The 17,247-nt window shown below is 47.8% G+C and overlaps 1 protein-coding gene across 1 annotated transcript in view; it reads left to right on the forward strand.

The window, feature by feature from the left end:
• Nucleotides 1-1,623: 1,623 nt before the first annotated feature.
• LOC107123536 (SWI/SNF complex subunit SMARCC1-like) overlaps nucleotides 1,624-17,247 on the forward strand; it is a gene marked incomplete at its 3' end in the record, with an annotated part of 51,858 nt that continues 36,234 nt past the window's right edge. Inside the window, exons 1-5 of the mRNA XM_015426788.1 lie at nucleotides 1,624-1,764; nucleotides 6,083-6,168; nucleotides 11,323-11,404; nucleotides 12,315-12,407; nucleotides 14,273-14,342. Coding sequence (XP_015282274.1) covers nucleotides 1,624-1,764; nucleotides 6,083-6,168; nucleotides 11,323-11,404; nucleotides 12,315-12,407; nucleotides 14,273-14,342 — 472 coding nt within the window. The remainder of the gene's footprint in view (nucleotides 1,765-6,082; nucleotides 6,169-11,322; nucleotides 11,405-12,314; nucleotides 12,408-14,272; nucleotides 14,343-17,247) is intronic.

Genomic DNA, 17,247 nt, shown 5'->3' on the forward strand with positions numbered 1-17,247 from the left:
GGCATATATGGGAAGAGACTGTCCTTCAGCTGTGTTTTAGAAAAGGGAGTCCAGTTGCATCATTGCGAAATGCAGTACACAGTTCATTGTGTCTGTTCAGAGTCCAGCGTGGTACGCATAAAAACCCAGTTCTCAAGATGTTTGTTGGTTATTTTTTTTCCTGCGTTGTTTGTGAACTTGGTCAAGGATGCAGTCCGGGCGCTTTCCTCCCCGGTCCCTTAAAGAGGCCGTAGTGGAAGGTTTGCTGAAACTCGTTCCAGATGAGACTGAGCTGCTGTAAGTTGGTGGTGTTGGGGCTGGGGAGTGAGCTCCCGGCAGGGTGACATGCCCCCTAAATGAGCACTCTTAGGCCTAAATCTGCCACTAGAAGCCCTTTATCTCTCAGTGTCTAGCACCTTTTGCCTGCCTTGTTTGGTATGCCAGCTTGCCATTTATCTGTGCTCTTCTCCCTTCTCTGTATGGTTGCCGTAACATATTAAAAAAAATCTCCAGAATCTTCAGTTAGTGCAGAGTGCGGCAGCCGGGTTGCTGACTAGTTTTAATGATTGGGGTCATATCCAGTGTTCCCTCTAAGATGGGTTAGTGTGAGCTAGCTCACAGTTTTTTAGCCTCCGGCTCACACATTTTTGTCTCAGCTCAGGAAGGAGGGCTCCAGAGCAAACTAATTGGTGCAGTAACCAAATCGTTTGCTCACAATCTTAATGCTAGTAGCTCACAAAGTAGAATTTTTGCTCACAGGACTCCACAGCTTAGAGGGAGCATTGGTCATGTCATGCCCATCGCAGTTGATGAGGCTGCCTTTTTTTTGCAGACCCAGTTTGAAGTCATGGCTAATTACTACTAAGCCTCAAACGGGGTCACAGTGCCTAGAGAACCCAACTACTTCCATACTGGCCTTGTTTCAGTGTTGATATTCTGAGGAGTGCAGGATATACGTTTTTAAAACTAACTTTTCCAAGAGCAGGGATATTTCCAGTGAATGTCGAATTTTCCTTTTTTGTGCTGAAGGAAAAAGTCCGGACCCAGTCCTCCCAAATGGTTGTCAGCTGTGCTTGCTGTGAGCTACTGCTTATAATCTCATTTCATGTAAATGGGGTTCCTGTAGTACTTAATGGTTCCAAAAGCCTATGTTTTGTTTTCTATGGAGCACGGACGTAACGCTGCCATTGGCAACAGTGCCTCATGTGCCGGGCATGAGAGAATGACGAATCAGCAGACCCAGCCAGTGTCCCCTCTAAGCTGAGTTGGTGTGAGCCCACTCACAGTTCCTTAACCTCCAGCTCACACATTTGTTGTCTTAGCTCAGGAAGGATGGCTCCAGAGCAAACTAATTGATGCCGTAGCCAAATCGCTCACCCACAACTTTAATGCCAGTAGCTCACAAAGCAGAATTTTTGCTCACAAGACTCCACAGCTTAGAGGGAACATTGGACCCGGCTGGCTTTTCGTGAACTTGGTTAATTCAAGACCAGGGACAGCAGAGCTGCTGCTTGGGTATCTGGTTACTGGTTGCCATTGTCAACTATGGGAGTGAGAATTAAAAAGCCGCGGGCAGGATGAGCCTTGCTCGGGAGGGCTGAAGTCGCTTGATGTCTTGCCAGATGAGTGTGATTGATCGGGGGGATGGCTTTGTTTGCTTTCCAGTATGTTCAAGCAGATGCTCCTACCAATAAAACGCTGGCCGGGCTCGTGGTGCAGCTGCTGCAGTTCCAGGAAGATGCCTTTGGGAAACATGTTGCCAATCCTGCCTTCACAAAGTTCCCTGTGAGTATTGGACGCACTCTCGGGGTGATTTTCCGGCTGATGCATCTGCAGCACGCTCTGTCTGAACAAGAGGGTGCGGCAGCTGTTTCCGGAAGAACTGCTCCTGTCAGGGTGGACAGCTGTGCTTTAAATCTGCCAGTACCAAAAAATAAAGGCATGCCTGCTCTTTCGGGCGTGTTCAGAGGCCCACCTGGAAGTATTTGGCTGTCAGTCTAGACCAGAGGTTCCTAAACTTATTTGGCCTACCGCCCCCTTTTCGGGAAAAAAAATTACTCCGCGCCCCCCTGGAAATCTACCTTCAAGAAGTGGACAAAAGGATGCAGTGACAAATTTGCACATAGTAAAGAATGATGTTGTTTGCCTGAAGCCAGAGGCCAGCAGCAGCCACCACACAATAGCCCAGCAGCAACACCAGTCTTACAAGGGTGCACATGCATTTGCAGTTTGCAAATGCATGGCTGTGCTTGGCTTTGGGGACCCTTCTCCCCCTCCCCCTCCCTTCCTGATCCTAGTGAAAACCAGGAGAAGGCAGGAAAAGACTGCTTTAGATAGGTTCTGGACTCTTCTTTCTTTATGCTTCCGTCACCACCCCCTTATTTTTATTCAACGCCCCCCCAATTGGACCCAAGGCTCCTACCGCCCCCTTGGATTGTTCCAGCACCCCTCATGGGGTGGCATTGCCCACTTTGGGAACCAGTGGTCTAGACAGAAATCCTTGTGGAGCAGGAATCCGTGAATGCTGCAGGACAGATTAGGAAGATGCTTCTTGGAGCAGGGCTTCATTTGAAGATTTTAAGAGTTAGGAGGCTGGGAGAAGGTGTCCCCCCAAAAAAACCGGTTAGGTTCTCCGGGTGCTGTCTTTCTGTTGAGTCGGAGGCAGGCTTTGGACGAACCAACCCCAAAGGTTGCAAATGAACAAGCGCGCTTTCAAGTTCTCCAGAACATTTGTCGGCTGGGATGGAAGGGTACCGTGTGTTCTGATCAGCACTAGTAAAAGGTAAAGGTTCCCTTGCTCGAAAGCCAGTCGAATCCGACTCTAGGGTTGTGGTGCTCATCTCCGTTTCAAAGCTGAAGAGCCAGCGCTGTCCGAAGACGTTTCCGTGGCCATGTGACTGGCATGACTAAACACCAAGGCCGTGCACGGAACGCTGTTCCCTTCCCACCGAAGTGGTCCCTATTTATCTACTTGCAATTTCAAAATCAGTCAACTAACGTGCATGTAGACTGGACTGTTGCAACGCACTCTACTTGGGGCGACCCTTGAAGAGTGTAGGGGCGATGAGATGTGCTAGAATTTTAATATTTTAATATTAAAATCAGTCAACTAACGTGCATGTAGACTGGACTGTTGCAACGCACTCTACTTGGGGCGACCCTTGAAGAGTGTAGGGGCGATGAGATGTGCTAGAATTTTAATATTTTAATATTAAAATCAGTCAACTAACGTGCATGTAGACTGGACTGTTGCAACGCACTCTACTTGGGGCGACCCTTGAAGAGTGTAGGGGCGATGAGATGTGCTAGAATTTTAATATTTTAATATTAAAATCAGTCAACTAACGTGCATGTAGACTGGACTGTTGCAACGCACTCTACTTGGGGCGACCCTTGAAGAGTGTAGGGGCGATGAGATGTGCTAGAATTTTAATATTTTAATATTAAAATCAGTCAACTAACGTGCATGTAGACTGGACTGTTGCAACGCACTCTACTTGGGGCGACCCTTGAAGAGTGTAGGGGCGATGAGATGTGCTAGAATTTTAATATTTTAATATTAAAATCAGTCAACTAACGTGCATGTAGACTGGACTGTTGCAACGCACTCTACTTGGGGCGACCCTTGAAGAGTGTAGGGGCGATGAGATGTGCTAGAATTTTAATATTTTAATATTAAAATCAGTCAACTAACGTGCATGTAGACTGGACTGTTGCAACGCACTCTACTTGGGGCGACCCTTGAAGAGTGTAGGGGCGATGAGATGTGCTAGAATTTTAATATTTTAATATTAAAATCAGTCAACTAACTTGCATGTAGACTGGACTGTTGCAACGCACTCTACTTGGGGCGACCCTTGAAGAGCTAGTGCAGAATGCTGTGACTAGACTGCTGGTCGGGGCCAGCTATCAGGAGTATGCGGGCCTGTAGCTATGGTGGGGTATTTCGGGGCTACACCCCTCCAGTATTTAGTCACGCCCCACCACTCACACCCCTGCCCTGGCCACACTCGATCCCTGCAATGGCCAAGACCCTGGAAAGCCAGACTTTCTTTGCCTGAGACCTTCACTACAGGAGAAGGAGAGGCAGTCGGTGTACTCTCCGTTCTGTGGCAGAGAGTGCATTCCAACCAGCTCTCCTTCTCCCAAGCCAAGCACCAGCCATGGCAGTGAGCAAGCAAGCCGAGTGGGCGGGCGAGGAGCAGGCGGATCAGGCAGGCAGACTTTAATTAAGTTCCCCTGCCCCACTGCCTTTGCCCCATCACCCCAAAGTTTCTGGTTACGGGCCTGGGAGTATGTGACCTTGATATTAGAAGAGTTACACTGGCTACTGATCCACGCCCGAGCACCATTCAAGGAGTTGGTTTTGATGTTCAAAGGCCTACATGAGTTGGGACCGGAATATCTGAAGGACTGTCTTCTTCTGTAAGTTCCTGACTGGGAATTAAGATCACAGGGAGAAGCCCTCTCAGGACTGTCCCATCAATCAAAGGAGCTCAGTTGGTGGGTACAGGAGAGAGGGCCAATTCAGTAGCAGCCCCACAGTTATAGGACCCCCCCCCCCACACACACACAGCAGGCTCTTGTGAAATGCTTAAACCACAGTTTTGCATTTCTTAAATGGGACTTGCTTCCAAACAGCCAGCGTGCCTAAGATTGAAGACTCAGCCTTTAAGGAAGCGACCTTGCTTAGTATTCTGGAATGTATACAGAGAGCTAAACTGAAGTCTGTCTTGCAAGGAATTTGCCTGCCTCCTGAAGTTAAAAATTGCACATCAGCTTCTGTCCAAGGTCCTTAAAACAGCCTCTGTCCAATGACAAGGCAAGCCAGTACGTCATTGAAACTCTTCAGTGCCTCTCTGGCCATGGTTTTCCAGTCAGCCAACACAAGAGTAATCTGAAGTCATCTTAGATCATTCTACATCTGGGTGTTTTAATAGAATCCTGCGGAGGAAGGCCTTTCATGAGACATGAAAGCTTCCAAACAATTGGAAATTTGGGAGAGAAACGAGGTAGATGCAGTCATTTCCTCCAGGCCCTCAGAAACGTATGCAGGAGGAACACGTTCCTTAATCTCCAAAGTGATGCTTTGGAGACACTTGGTCTTTCACAGTTGGACTGAAGGCCACGAAAAGTGGTTCTGATTTCCTAAAGGAGGAACCTCGCAGTCCTGAGGAGGAATTGCAGCACATTTGATAGGAAGCTCAGCTGCCTCAGCCACCTTCAGTACAGCTCAGTCTGAGACTGTCACTGGCTCTCTGGGGTCTCCGATGGAGGTCTTTTGCATCGTCACCTATCGTCTGATCCTTTTAACTGGCGATGCTGCCAGGGGTGGGACCTGGGGCTTTCCGCATGCCAGGCAGGTGCTCTACTACTGAGCCATGGCGATCCCTGTCTCCGTTATGCCCCGCTTGTCTGGTGTCTCTTCTTTCTGTTTGGTGTCGTGGTTAAGTGCGCGGACTCTAATCTGGGAGAACCGGGTTTGATTTCCCACTGGATGACCTTGGGCAAACCATAGTTCTGATAAGAGCTGTCCTTGAAAAAGAGCCGTTTCCGTCCAGAGTGTTCTCCGCAGCCTCGCAGTGTTGTAAATTCCCAAATAACTTCATGAGAAGGATTCATGTTAATTCCAAGGACGTTGGTTTTGATTCTTGTCTTCACGGTGAGGAATGCAAGCCAGGTTGTGTCCTCAAATTTTGAGTCCCCAAGGGTAAGGCTCAAAGGCGACTAGCATTTTCTTGCCCTTGGGTAGGCAGTGTGGGGGAGTGGTTATAGTGTCATGCAAGGCTCTGGGGCCACCCGGGTTAGAACCCCCACCCCCTTTGCCGCTGAAGCTTGTGGGTGACCTCGGCCCTGGCGCTCACATGCCACTGGCAAGGATAAAATGGAAGAGAGGGAAATGGTGTAAACTGCTTTGGGTGTTCATTGGGGGGGGGAAGGGGGTATAAATGCAGTGAACGTACTTTTGCGGAGTGGGAGAAGAATAGCTTTTCAAGCTGGAGTCGTTGCTTGGGCGACAGGCAGCTTTAGGCGTGGCTGTTCTTCCATGCGTGCTTCCGATTGGAGGGCCTGGGTGTCACGCTGGGTCTTCTTTCTCTTCTAGGCAAAGTGCTTCATGGATTTCAAAGCTGGCGGAACACTGTGTCACATTCTTGGTGCTGCTTATAAGTATAAAAACGAGCAAGGATGGTGAGCCTTCTTTACCTTTCCCTCCTCGTGTTCAAAAGGTTTTTGTGTGACTTGAACAGGGGTTGTACTTCTGTGTGGGGCCCATGTTAGTCTATGGTATGATATTGTTGTGTTGTGATTTTCTTGATTTGCCTTCACTTCTGGTGTGGAAGGGTATAAAATGTTTTATATGAATAATAAGAGCCTTGCTGAATCAGGGCAGTTGTCCATCTAGCCCGGCCTCCTGTCTCACATAGTGGCCAACCAGTTCCTGTGGAGGGCCACCAAGAGGGCATAGAAGCTCAGGCCTTCTGCTGTGATAAGAACATAACAGGAAACCTGCTGGATCAGACCAGTGGGTGTCCATCTAGTCCAGCATCCTGTCTCACACAGTGGCCAACCAGTTCCTCTGGAGGGCCAAGAACAGGGCAGAGAGGGCCTTCCCCTGATAAGAACCTCAGAAGGGCCCTGCTGGATGAGACCAGGGAGGGTCCATCTAGTCCAGCATCCCATCTCACACAGTGGCCAGCCTGGAGGGCCAACAACAGGGCATGGAGGCCGAGGCCTTCCCCTGATAAGAACCTCAGAAGAGCCCTGCTGGATCAGACCAGTGGGGGTCCATCTAGGCCAGCATCCTGTCTCACACTGTGGCCATCCGGTTCCTCTGGAGGGCCAACAACGGCATGGAGGCCGAGGCCTTCCCCTGATAAGAACCTAAGAAGAGCCCTGCTGGATCAGACCAGGGGGGGTCCACCTAGTCCAGCCTCCCGTCTCACACAGGGGCCAGCCAGTTCCTCTGGAGGGCCACCAAGAGAGCATAGAAGCTCAGGCCTTCTGCTGTGATAAGAACATAACAGGAAACCTGCTGGATCAGACCAGTGGGTGTCCATCTAGTCCAGCATCCTGTCTCACACAGGGGCCAACCAGTTCCTCTGGAGGGCCAGCAACAGGGCAGAGAGGCTGAGGCCTTCCCCTGAGAAGAACCTCAGAAGAGCCCTGCTGGGTCAGACCAGGGAGGGTCCATCTAGTCCAGCATCCTGTCTCACACAGGGGCCAACCAGTTCCTCTGGAGGGCCAGCAACAGGGCAGAGAGGCTGAGGCCTTCCCCTGAGAAGAACCTCAGAAGAGCCCTGCTGGGTCAGACCAGGGAGGGTCCATCTAGTCCAGCATCCTGTCTCACACAGGGGCCAACCAGTTCCTCTGGAGGGCCAGCAACAGGGCAGAGAGGCTGAGGCCTTCCCCTGAGAAGAACCTCAGAAGAGCCCTGCTGGGTCAGACCAGGGAGGGTCCATCTAGTCCAGCATCCTGTCTCACACAGGGGCCAACCAGTTCCTCTGGAGGGCCAACAACAGGGCAGAGAGGCCAAGGCCTTCCCCTGATGCTGCCTCCTGGCCCAGTCACCACCACGGCTAGTATCCACCGATAGACTATTCTCCATATATCTATCAAAACCCTTTTTAAAACTGTGGCCGTCACTACAACCTCTGGTAGTGAATTCCACATCTTAATCACTAGATTTAATAATATTTTAATAACTACATCTGAGTCCAGTAGCACCTTCGAGAACAATAAGATTTTTTTGGGGTGGCGAGGGGGGGGGGTTGAGAGTCAGCGCTTTGTTGCCAGATCTCTGATGCAGGGAGTTTGGACTCTCAAGCCCTGGGAAATCTTCTGGGTCTCCAAGGTGTTCCTGGACTTGAACTGAGCTACCGTCTCAAACTGTCTCAAATGAATCGTGGTTTGCTCTTCCTCAGCCGCCCAGATCAGCAGGCCCTTCTTGGTAGTTTCTGTGGCTGTGATCTTGGAGCCGGCTGCTTCTTTCTTTTCCTCATGGGCAAAAGCCCCTTCTGTTGCAGCGGCTGCAAGAAGGTATACCTTCAAGAGGGCAAAACTTTCACGGCTTCAGAGGTTAAAATATTCATACCCCAGCTTGTGACAACCCCTTAACTGGGGAGGTCTCGTTTTACTTTAAAGGTGTTCTTTATTTTTTATTTTACTGTATATATCCAGCTGCCACCAGGAAATTTTAAAAGGATTTCCAAACCTTTATGATTTCTCTATTTCTGGGTAGGTAGGTCGAAAGTTTTAGGCTTTCATGAGGGTCTATGTGTTTTCTGAGACTTTATTTCTTTCAGAGCTGGCAGACTTGAATAAAATTAGATTTATTGAAATAATTTGTAAATAACAGGTTAGTACTCTGTATCTATGAATAGGTAAATACTGAACAATTCCAACTGGTTTTTCTCACACTTTTCTCTCCCACTGTCAGGGATCTGGGCATGTAACTTTGTATCTTTAGCTCAAGGTCATGTAAGTTCTCTACAGTCTGTCACTCAGACTTTTATTTCTCTCTTTAACTTTACTTTCTTGTTTCCTTATACTTTCAACTTTTCTTCATACACAAACTTAACTCTTGTATCACACACCATACTGTCTCTCTCTCAGACTCCCAAACAAAACTGCTTAACTGAACTTCAACTGTCTTCATCAACTGTCAAATCTCTGTCCCTCCTGATAGACATACAATCCTCCACACAGCATCACTTCCAAAACCCCTCCCCCTCTCTGTCACTCACCAATCACACCACTTGCCTGTTTCAACCACTCTAGACTATCATAGTCATGCAACCAAACTTTTAAAGACACACACACAGTTAAACATGAAATCATTACACAGCTACTTAAGGGATGTAAAAGTTTCAGAAACTTTGAAGCTGCAGTTACTAATCGTGTGTTCTGAATTTTTCCATTTTTCTCCCCTGGGCCTCCAAATCTCAGTGCCTACCCTGAGGTTTCTGCGGAGAGGCGGTGTACAAACACCAGCCTCTGGTTCTTAAGGAGTCTTGTATTCATCAGTAATGCCACTAAAATCCCCAGACAATGCCCTCCGACAGTAAAATGGTCAAGGGTTGAGAACAGCAGTAACGACTGTTAGAAAGCAATAGCAGCATAGCTCACATGTCGACATCACCAAAGGCTTGGGAAAGTCCAAAAGAGCCATGCGGGAGTTACAGCAACCGAGGGCCACAGCAGACTGCAGTGTCTCTGGGAGCCTCCGGGGCCCCACTCCCGAAAGCGGGGGCACGCAGATCTCAACAGTCCCGGGGGGTTCATTTGGGAGCGGATCGTACACCGGCAACCTCGATTTCCATTACTTTATAACTTTAAAGGTAGAAATGGGTCCTTTGAATTGTTCCTGCAAACAAATTGGTTGGCTGCCACTAAAGTTATTTTAACACCAGTAGAATATTTTGGACCAAATATGGTTTCTTAACCGTCTTCATAGGCAGAGCCATGTGATGTGTCTTAAAGCAATGTCATGTGTGGATGGGGATCGTAGTATCGCCAGCCAAGGCTGGTTCAGGAAGAGGGTCAGCTGGCGTACCCATGGCATCTTTATCCGCTAGTTTTTTTTCCCTCTTTACATTCCACACTTCTCTCCAATGGGGGACTGATAGTGACTTTTCGTGTAGTTCCCCCTCCTCCACTCAACCCTGACAATAACAACCGCCTTGTGAAGGTAGCTTGAGCTACAAGGCTGCCACAGGCCTCCGGTCCCTTGGCAGACTTCCATTCTTGAGTGAGGGATTTGAACCTGGTTCCCTTAACCACTCTGCCACACCAGCCCCAGCTGGGTAGGGGAGTAGAAATGGATCTAATAATGGCCCCGTGCTGCAGAGCCTGGGTCTCTCTTGGTCCTCATCCAACCCATAAAGACCTGGGAGGCCCCCATTCAAATCCCCAGTTGTGCTGTGGAAGCTGGCTGGGTGGCCTTGAGCCAGTCACACACTCTCAGCCTAACCTGCCTCACAGAGTTGTTGTGAGGACACAGGGGAGGAGAGAAGAGCAGCGTGAGCCACTTCGAGTCCCCATTGTGGGAGAAAAGTAGGCTGTAAATAATTCCATGGCCTCACCAGAATCCCAAAGTGAGTAGACCAAGATGGGCAGCTGTGGTCATCTGTCTATAGCAGACGAAGAAGAAGAGATTGGGTTTATACCCCACCCTTCACTACCCAAAGGAGTCTCAGAGCGGCTCACAAACTCTTTTCCCTTCCCCTCCCCACAACAGACACCCTGTGAGGTAGGTGGGGCTGAGAGAGCTCTGACAGAAACTGCTCTTTTTCAAGGACAGCTCTTATCAGAACGACGGCTTGCCCAAGGTCCTCCAGCCAGGTGCAAGTGGAGGAGTGGGGAATCAGACCCGGTTCTCCCAGATTAGAGTCCGCGCACTTAACTACTACACCAAAGAAAAGAGCAAGAGTCCTGCAGCACCTCTTGCCCTTGCCATGAAAAGTAGTAGTAGTTTGGTGTAGTTGTTAGGAGCGTGGGCTCTAATCCGGGAGAACCAGGTTTGATTTCCCACTCCTTCACTTGCACCTGCTGAATGACCTTGGGCAAACCATAGTTCTGATAAGAGCTGTCCTTGAAAAAGAGCAGTTTCTGTCAGAGCTCTCTCAGCCCCACCGACCTCCCAGGGCGTCTGTTGTGGGGAGGGGAAGGGAAAGGAGTTTGTAAGCCACTCTGAGACTCCTTCGGGTAGTAAAGGGCGGGGTATAAACCCAATCTCTTCTTCTAGTTGTTATTCCCACATCTACTCCAGATCCTTGGATGACCTCCTGTCATGGTTTTATCTAGAGATGTACCATTTCCAGAAATTCTGAAGCCAAACAGAAAACATTCTTTCAGAAAAAAATGAAAGCTTGGAGAAAATTGAAATATATTCAGTGATGGGTTCTGGTCAAACTCAAACCTTAGTTTACTGCTTTTAATAGCATAAAATGCATAATCTGTAACTTAGGATCGTACACATGCTGTAGATACATACAAGAAATAGTGAATCTACGAAGTGCTTGAGGGAGGGAGAGAGAACGCTGCAAACTACTGCAACATTGCTGCCTTTGCCCGTGTATCTTTTTGCCATCGAAAAGGTAGGGAGAAACAAAGCTGAAAATAACCTTTACAGTCAATAAGAGAGTTTGTTTGGATAAAAAGGGTCTTACGCAGCTACAATAGGATTAGTAGCCTAATGAGACACAGAGTTACACGCTCATATTGAGCTCTCCAGTGGGGTATTGGCATACACATTATGTCGCTTGTCTACAGGACTTATCAGTATCTAGTGTTGTAAATTGTCTGCTGTTCCAAGCACTGTGTGTTTTTTTCGTTCCTTTGCAGGCGGCGGTTTGACTTGCAAAATCCTTCCCGCATGGATCGAAATGTAGAAATGTTTATGAACATTGAAAAAACGTTAGTGCAGGCAAGTATTCCACAAACGCCAATCTGTATACCTTCGAAATGGCTTTCTGTTTGTTAAGGCTTGTTTCTGAGAACATTCATAGAATTGCAGGTGTATTTGTAACCTGCCTAGTTATCTCATTAAAGAAGAGGAGAATCAGAGGAACCTGTTGGAAACAGAAGGAAAGACATGTAGGAATAAAAGGTTTGTAGTTAAGTCTTCATGACTGGAACATTTAAGCCAGGGGTGTCAAACATGCGACCCGGGGCCGGATGAGGCCCCCAGAGGGCTTCCATCTGGCCTGCAGTGGAACTGGCCATCTCCTGCTTCCAGTTCTGCTGCTGCTGCATCCTAGCTTGCTTCGCCAGACTCTCAATCGCTCAGCCATTTCACGTTTTCCCCTGGGTCCTAGACTCAGAACTCTGAGCATGAAATTTCTGTGGTGAATGTCAATAAACCAAAAGTCGGTTTGCAGCTTACAGAGCTAATGTTTTAAGCATGTTTTTATTTTAAGTAAAAAAACCCCTACCCCTTTGTGTTTGTGTCCTTTATAAAGTTTATATCTCCGCATTACATTTTATGACACACACATGGCCTGGCCCAACAAGGTCTCATTTATGTCAGATCCGTCCCTCATAACAAATGAGTTTGACACCCCTGACTCAAGCGCTTGTTTTAGTTTATAAAATAGGGTTTCAGTGAACATTTCCAGTAATAAATGAGAAGGCAAAAGGCATAGCTCTGCCTAGCTAAGTATTTCCATGTCCGCCAGGCTTTCAGTTTGAGACGCTGATAGCTGGGAGTCCTGTTAGCGGAACCGTCTCTCATTGCTCCGAGCAAGGTTGCAAATGAAGGGATGCCGGAATTGGTCCATGGAGCGGTCTCCAGGCTCGTAGATTCAGTGTGCTTCTTTCTGATTTTCCCCTTCCAGAATAACTGTCTGAGCAGACCAGTCATCTACCTCGTTCCAGATATTGAGCTGAAGCTGGCAAATAAACTAAAGGACATTGTCAAACGACACCAGGTAAAAGGCAGAAGGCGTCCTCTTGTGGGTGTGGTGTGGCACAGACAACCAAAGGCTGGCCTTTCTGGTGGAGTAGGGGGGCCTTAGGGATTCTGAAAAACAAACAAAGTCGTGTTGGAAGGGGGTGGACTGAAGTGACAGGAAACTTTCGAGAGCCAGAGGCTCTCTCAGACTTGCTGTGTGCCGCAGGTCAAGTGCTTCGGCCGCTTTTCCTCGGTTGTCCCGCCTGCGCAAGCAGCCAGTGGCCACTGCTGTTGCCTTCCGTTCATTGTCCTCACCGGCACGCCTCTCTGTCTCTCTCCCCAAGAGGGCTGGTGGGAAAGCTCTTGGCCAGGAGGCAGAGTGGCTGCTGCAGCTCCTCTTGACACCATATCAGAGTGGTCTATGAGAGACCACCTAGTTGATACAAGATCAGAGTTCTAGAAACAACCAGGGAAACGTTTTGTATATAATGCAATCGATACGATATTGACATCTTATACAAAGTGTATTAATTTTTAAAGGGCTTAATTCATAAATTCATAAAATGCCACCTATTACAAGGCATTCTAGCATTTCATAGCGTGCAGCAGACTGGACTGGAGCCTGGTATGAAGGTTGTTATTTCCTATTTGGAACATAAGCTTTGATAAGCAGAGAGAAAAAAAATATTGGAAAATAAAAGTGACGGCACTCACTAAATGCAAAATGTTGAATAAGAGAATTTACTTCTGAGGAAGTCATAAGAGAATTTACTTCTGAGGAAGTCATAAGAGAATTTACTTCTGAGGAAGTCTAGGAGCGAAACGAAGACTCAAGCCGGAAGCTTCGTTAATATATTGATGTACTGTGATTCTCTTAATGTATTGTGATCTGTTTATAATATTGAGATTCTTATGTATGAATTAATACGTTTCCCTGGTTGTTTCTGTAACTCTGACCCACCATCTCAGAGTGGCCAGTGTCAGAAGTGTGATGTGCGTTTTAATATTTATTATTGTTTTAATTTCTAACTTGTTTAATTTTAATTGTATTCATTGTACTGGTTTTATGCTGTTACCTGCCCTGAGCCCCGTTATGGGATGGGCAGGCTATAAATACAAATAATAAATAATAATAATCAACTGGTTGTGTGAATGGGGGGGGGGCGGGGGGCTCCATTCCGTAGACAGCAGAGTTCCCCACAGCAAAATGGTTCTGTAATGACCAGCCCGGTGCCTTGCTCAGTGCTACCCAGCTTGGGTTGTATCTCAGGTTTAGATCTGGGATGGGATAGTGATATGTTAGTGGACTAATTAGTGATATGACATACCCCAGAGAGCACTACGGTCCGGGGCCCAACATCGATCAGTGATCCCAGGCTCTAAGGAGGCCAGGGTTGTGGCAACCAGGGCCAAGGCCTTCTCAGTGGCGGCTCCTACCTGGTGGAACAAGCTCCCGGAGGAGATCAGGGCCCTGCGGGACCTCCCACAGTTCCACAGGGCCTGCAAGACGGAGCTCTTCCGCCAGGCCTTCAATTAGGAGCCGCCACCACCACCAACTATCTCGTGGCAATAGCGGGTAATGATGGCCCATTATAAAGATCTTGCCACAGTATTGTGATGGGTTGGTACTGCTGAAGCGGGCTTTTGGATAACATCTATAGGTCACCATCTTGATGCGATCACTGAGCACTTTATCTCTGTTAAATAGTCTGTTTTATCTGTTTTTAATGTTTTATACTGGCACACGTTGCCCTGTTTGTGAGCTGCCCTGAGCCCATTAGCGGGGAGGGCGGGATAGAAATGCAATAATAGATAAAATAAATAAATATGTCTGCTGAAGTGAAATGGGTTCCACTCTGTATTCCTGACTCCGGCGTCTGTTTTGCTTTCCCCTCCCTCCAGGGCACAGTCACAGATGACAAGTCGAAAGCCACCCACCATGTTTATCCCATTCCTACCTCATTGGATGAAGGTAAGACGGGCACCGCCTCACTTCCTTCTGTCATGCGATGTGACTCGCAGAGCATTCAGAAATTATGCCGATACCATGCTCTGTGGAGCGGGATGTGCGTTGCAGAGAAAGCAGAAGAGGGATGGTTTAAAATTCCGTGACCGTTCCAGCCGGTGAAGCCTTTTTGTTCACTCTTAGTTGCAGAAAGTATAACCGTTTGAGCTCTAATTGTGAAAAAAGCCCTAAAAAAAAAAGCTTCAGGATAGTCAGATTCACCCTCAATTAACTGTGTTTTCCTTGTACGCAGCGGTGTGTGGAGTGAGTGTGGCATAGCAGTTAGAGTATCGGCCTGGGAGGAGGACCTGGGGCAGATCCCCACTGAGCCATCTGTCTCTCTTGGGGCCAGACATCCTCCCTCAGCCTAACTGAGTTGCTGTGCGGAAAAATTGGGGGGGGGGACGACACTCTGTGGGTGCGGTCGGACAGGCCGTTTAGTTCGCTTTCTGCCGTCTCAGAAACGGATTTTATCTGCGCGATCACACAGTCAACATCTGCTCTCCTGTCCCCAGCCGTCGCTTTCCGGCTCAAGACTGCTTTAACCCGGAGTATTTTGATACCAGGTCCCCAAGTGGTGTTTTCCTGATTCTCCGGTTCCAGCCGCATTCCCCCCCCCCCCGTGTGATCGCTCCTGCGGTGTCGAGCCACTTCCGGTTTAAACCCCCTACCCACTCGAAAGCTGCCCGAGGCTTCCGCTTTTCACCCGCCATTTTTTCCCGAGCATTGGCGGTGTGCGCATAGGCGGAGCTCCGCCACCATGTTATTAAAAACATTTTTTAAACAGTGCCTAGTTTTAGCGTTTAGATGAGTTCAGAATCTCATGGAGGCCATTTTTGGGGTAAACGTTTAAAGGGAAGTGTTTCTTTAAAATTTAAAAGGAAGTGTTACAGCAGTCAGGTTGCTGTTCTGCGCACGTGCAAAAATTTTAGTTCTACAGATGGCTGCCTGTGCGCATGCCCAAACTGAGAGAGAAAAACAACACCGACGCATGCTCCCGCCTGTGGATGGCGGGGAGCGATGTGGTTGCACAGCGATCCGGAGCAAGGAGATGAGTATGATCGCCAGTGTGCCCTCTAAGCTGAGGTAATGCTAGCTAGCTCACAGTTTTTAGCCTCCAGCTCACACATTTTTGTCTTCGCTCAGGAAGGATGGCTCCAGAGCAAACTAATTTATGCAGGAGCCAAATCGCTCGCTCACAACTTTAATGCCAGTCGCTCACAAAGTAGAATTTTTGCTCACAAGACTCCACAGTTTAGAGGGAACATTGGTGATCGCGATTCTCCAGGTTAAAAAAACCTGCATCGGTGCTGGAGCAATTTAAACCGCTCCCAGCACGCCGTCTGACCCCGCAGCCTGTGTGTTGTTCGGAACTCCTTGGGAGAAGGATCCTTTACTGGATAGAATAGACTCGATGGCCTGTATGGCTTCCTTCAACGCTGTGATTCTGTGAGCAAAGAGGGCCGCTCCCGCTGTATACTTAATGGTTAATCCGCCCCTGTGTTTTCAGTAGAAACTGGGATGTTCGTTTGTGCTCGTCTGACTTGCTGGTATCCTGAAAGCTAGTGAATCTGTGCAGGGGGTGTGCAGCATGCACACTGCCACATCTAAGATCAAGAAAGCGCAGCTCAAATTGTGGCACAGGGCGGAACGGTCCTTGGTTGTAGCGACATGCGCCATGTCAGGCGCCACCCTGAAACATCGCAAGGCCGCGCAGAACTCCGCTCAATTGTAGCTCCCCAGAGCTGCTTTGAGTCTGGAGAGAGTGGCTGGAGGTTCCCTCTTGACCCACGGCACCTGCTTCACACACCTGGGACTAGAGATGTGAAGGCCTGGGAAAAAAACATTTCTTTTCCGTTTTTTCCCTGAAGCCTTTTTTGTTTTTTTTTCCAAAAAATTGAAAAAATAAAATAAATTGATTATGGAACATTTTATTTTAACATGAGGAATAAAATGTTTTAAGACAAGGTGTTCAAATATTTTCCAGTTCATTTCTAAAAAATATGTACGGTATCAGATTGATCTAATTTCTGTGCACTGAGGACAAGCAAGCCCTAGGTTACAAACTGAACTCTCCAATGCAAGAACAAGATGCATGTCTTCCTTTAGGAGGTGCTGTTGTCACAAGAAAAGAAAAAGGTTTCAGTTTTGTTTTTGCATGTGGGTGGGTATTCTGTTTGTAATAATTGTTTGGATACGCTCTATTTTTAATATGCAAGTTGTGATCATTTCATGCCAAGTAAAAATGTCTATAGTCATATTTTATGTTCCTAAAGTAACAGAATGACTTTCAATCTGGAAAAGACAAAAGAAGTGCTAATGTGGCATTTTTTTCAATTTTTCCGAAAATTTCCGTTTCCCCACGAAAAAACCCAGGTTTTTTCCGAGCTTCAAAATTTCCCGAAATTTTACATTCCCCCCCCCCCCCCCACTTTTTTTTTTTTTTTTTTTAAGAGCTTTGTGGAATGTGGGAATGTGCTGTGTTCTGGGAGCCTGGGCCCCACCTGTGCTATGAACTCAGTCTCTTTTAAAATTCTGGCTAGATGGTATAGAACACCATTAAAATTAAAACACATTAGTAGAACAAGAGTCCAGCGGCACCTTCAAGACCATCAAAGGTTTATTCAGGGGTCATTTCGTAGAAAAAGAGGTGCAGGAGCTCATTAGCATAACTTATTTGCATATGCCACACCCCCTGACATCACCGGAAGTGTGTCAGTAGGCAACACCCACCGCTCAGGCTCCACTGGACTCTTTTGAATTGCTAGCTATGGGGGACACAGACGCAGATCTGCCCTCATAGAGGAGGGAGAGCTTGTACCTGAATAAATCTTGGCCTTAAAGGTGCCACTGGGCTGTTTTGGATTGCTAT

Source organism: Gekko japonicus, unplaced genomic scaffold (genome assembly GCF_001447785.1).
Source record: "Gekko japonicus isolate JY-2015 unplaced genomic scaffold, Gekko_japonicus_V1.1 scaffold5200, whole genome shotgun sequence".
Lineage (NCBI taxonomy): Eukaryota > Metazoa > Chordata > Lepidosauria > Squamata > Gekkonidae > Gekko > Gekko japonicus.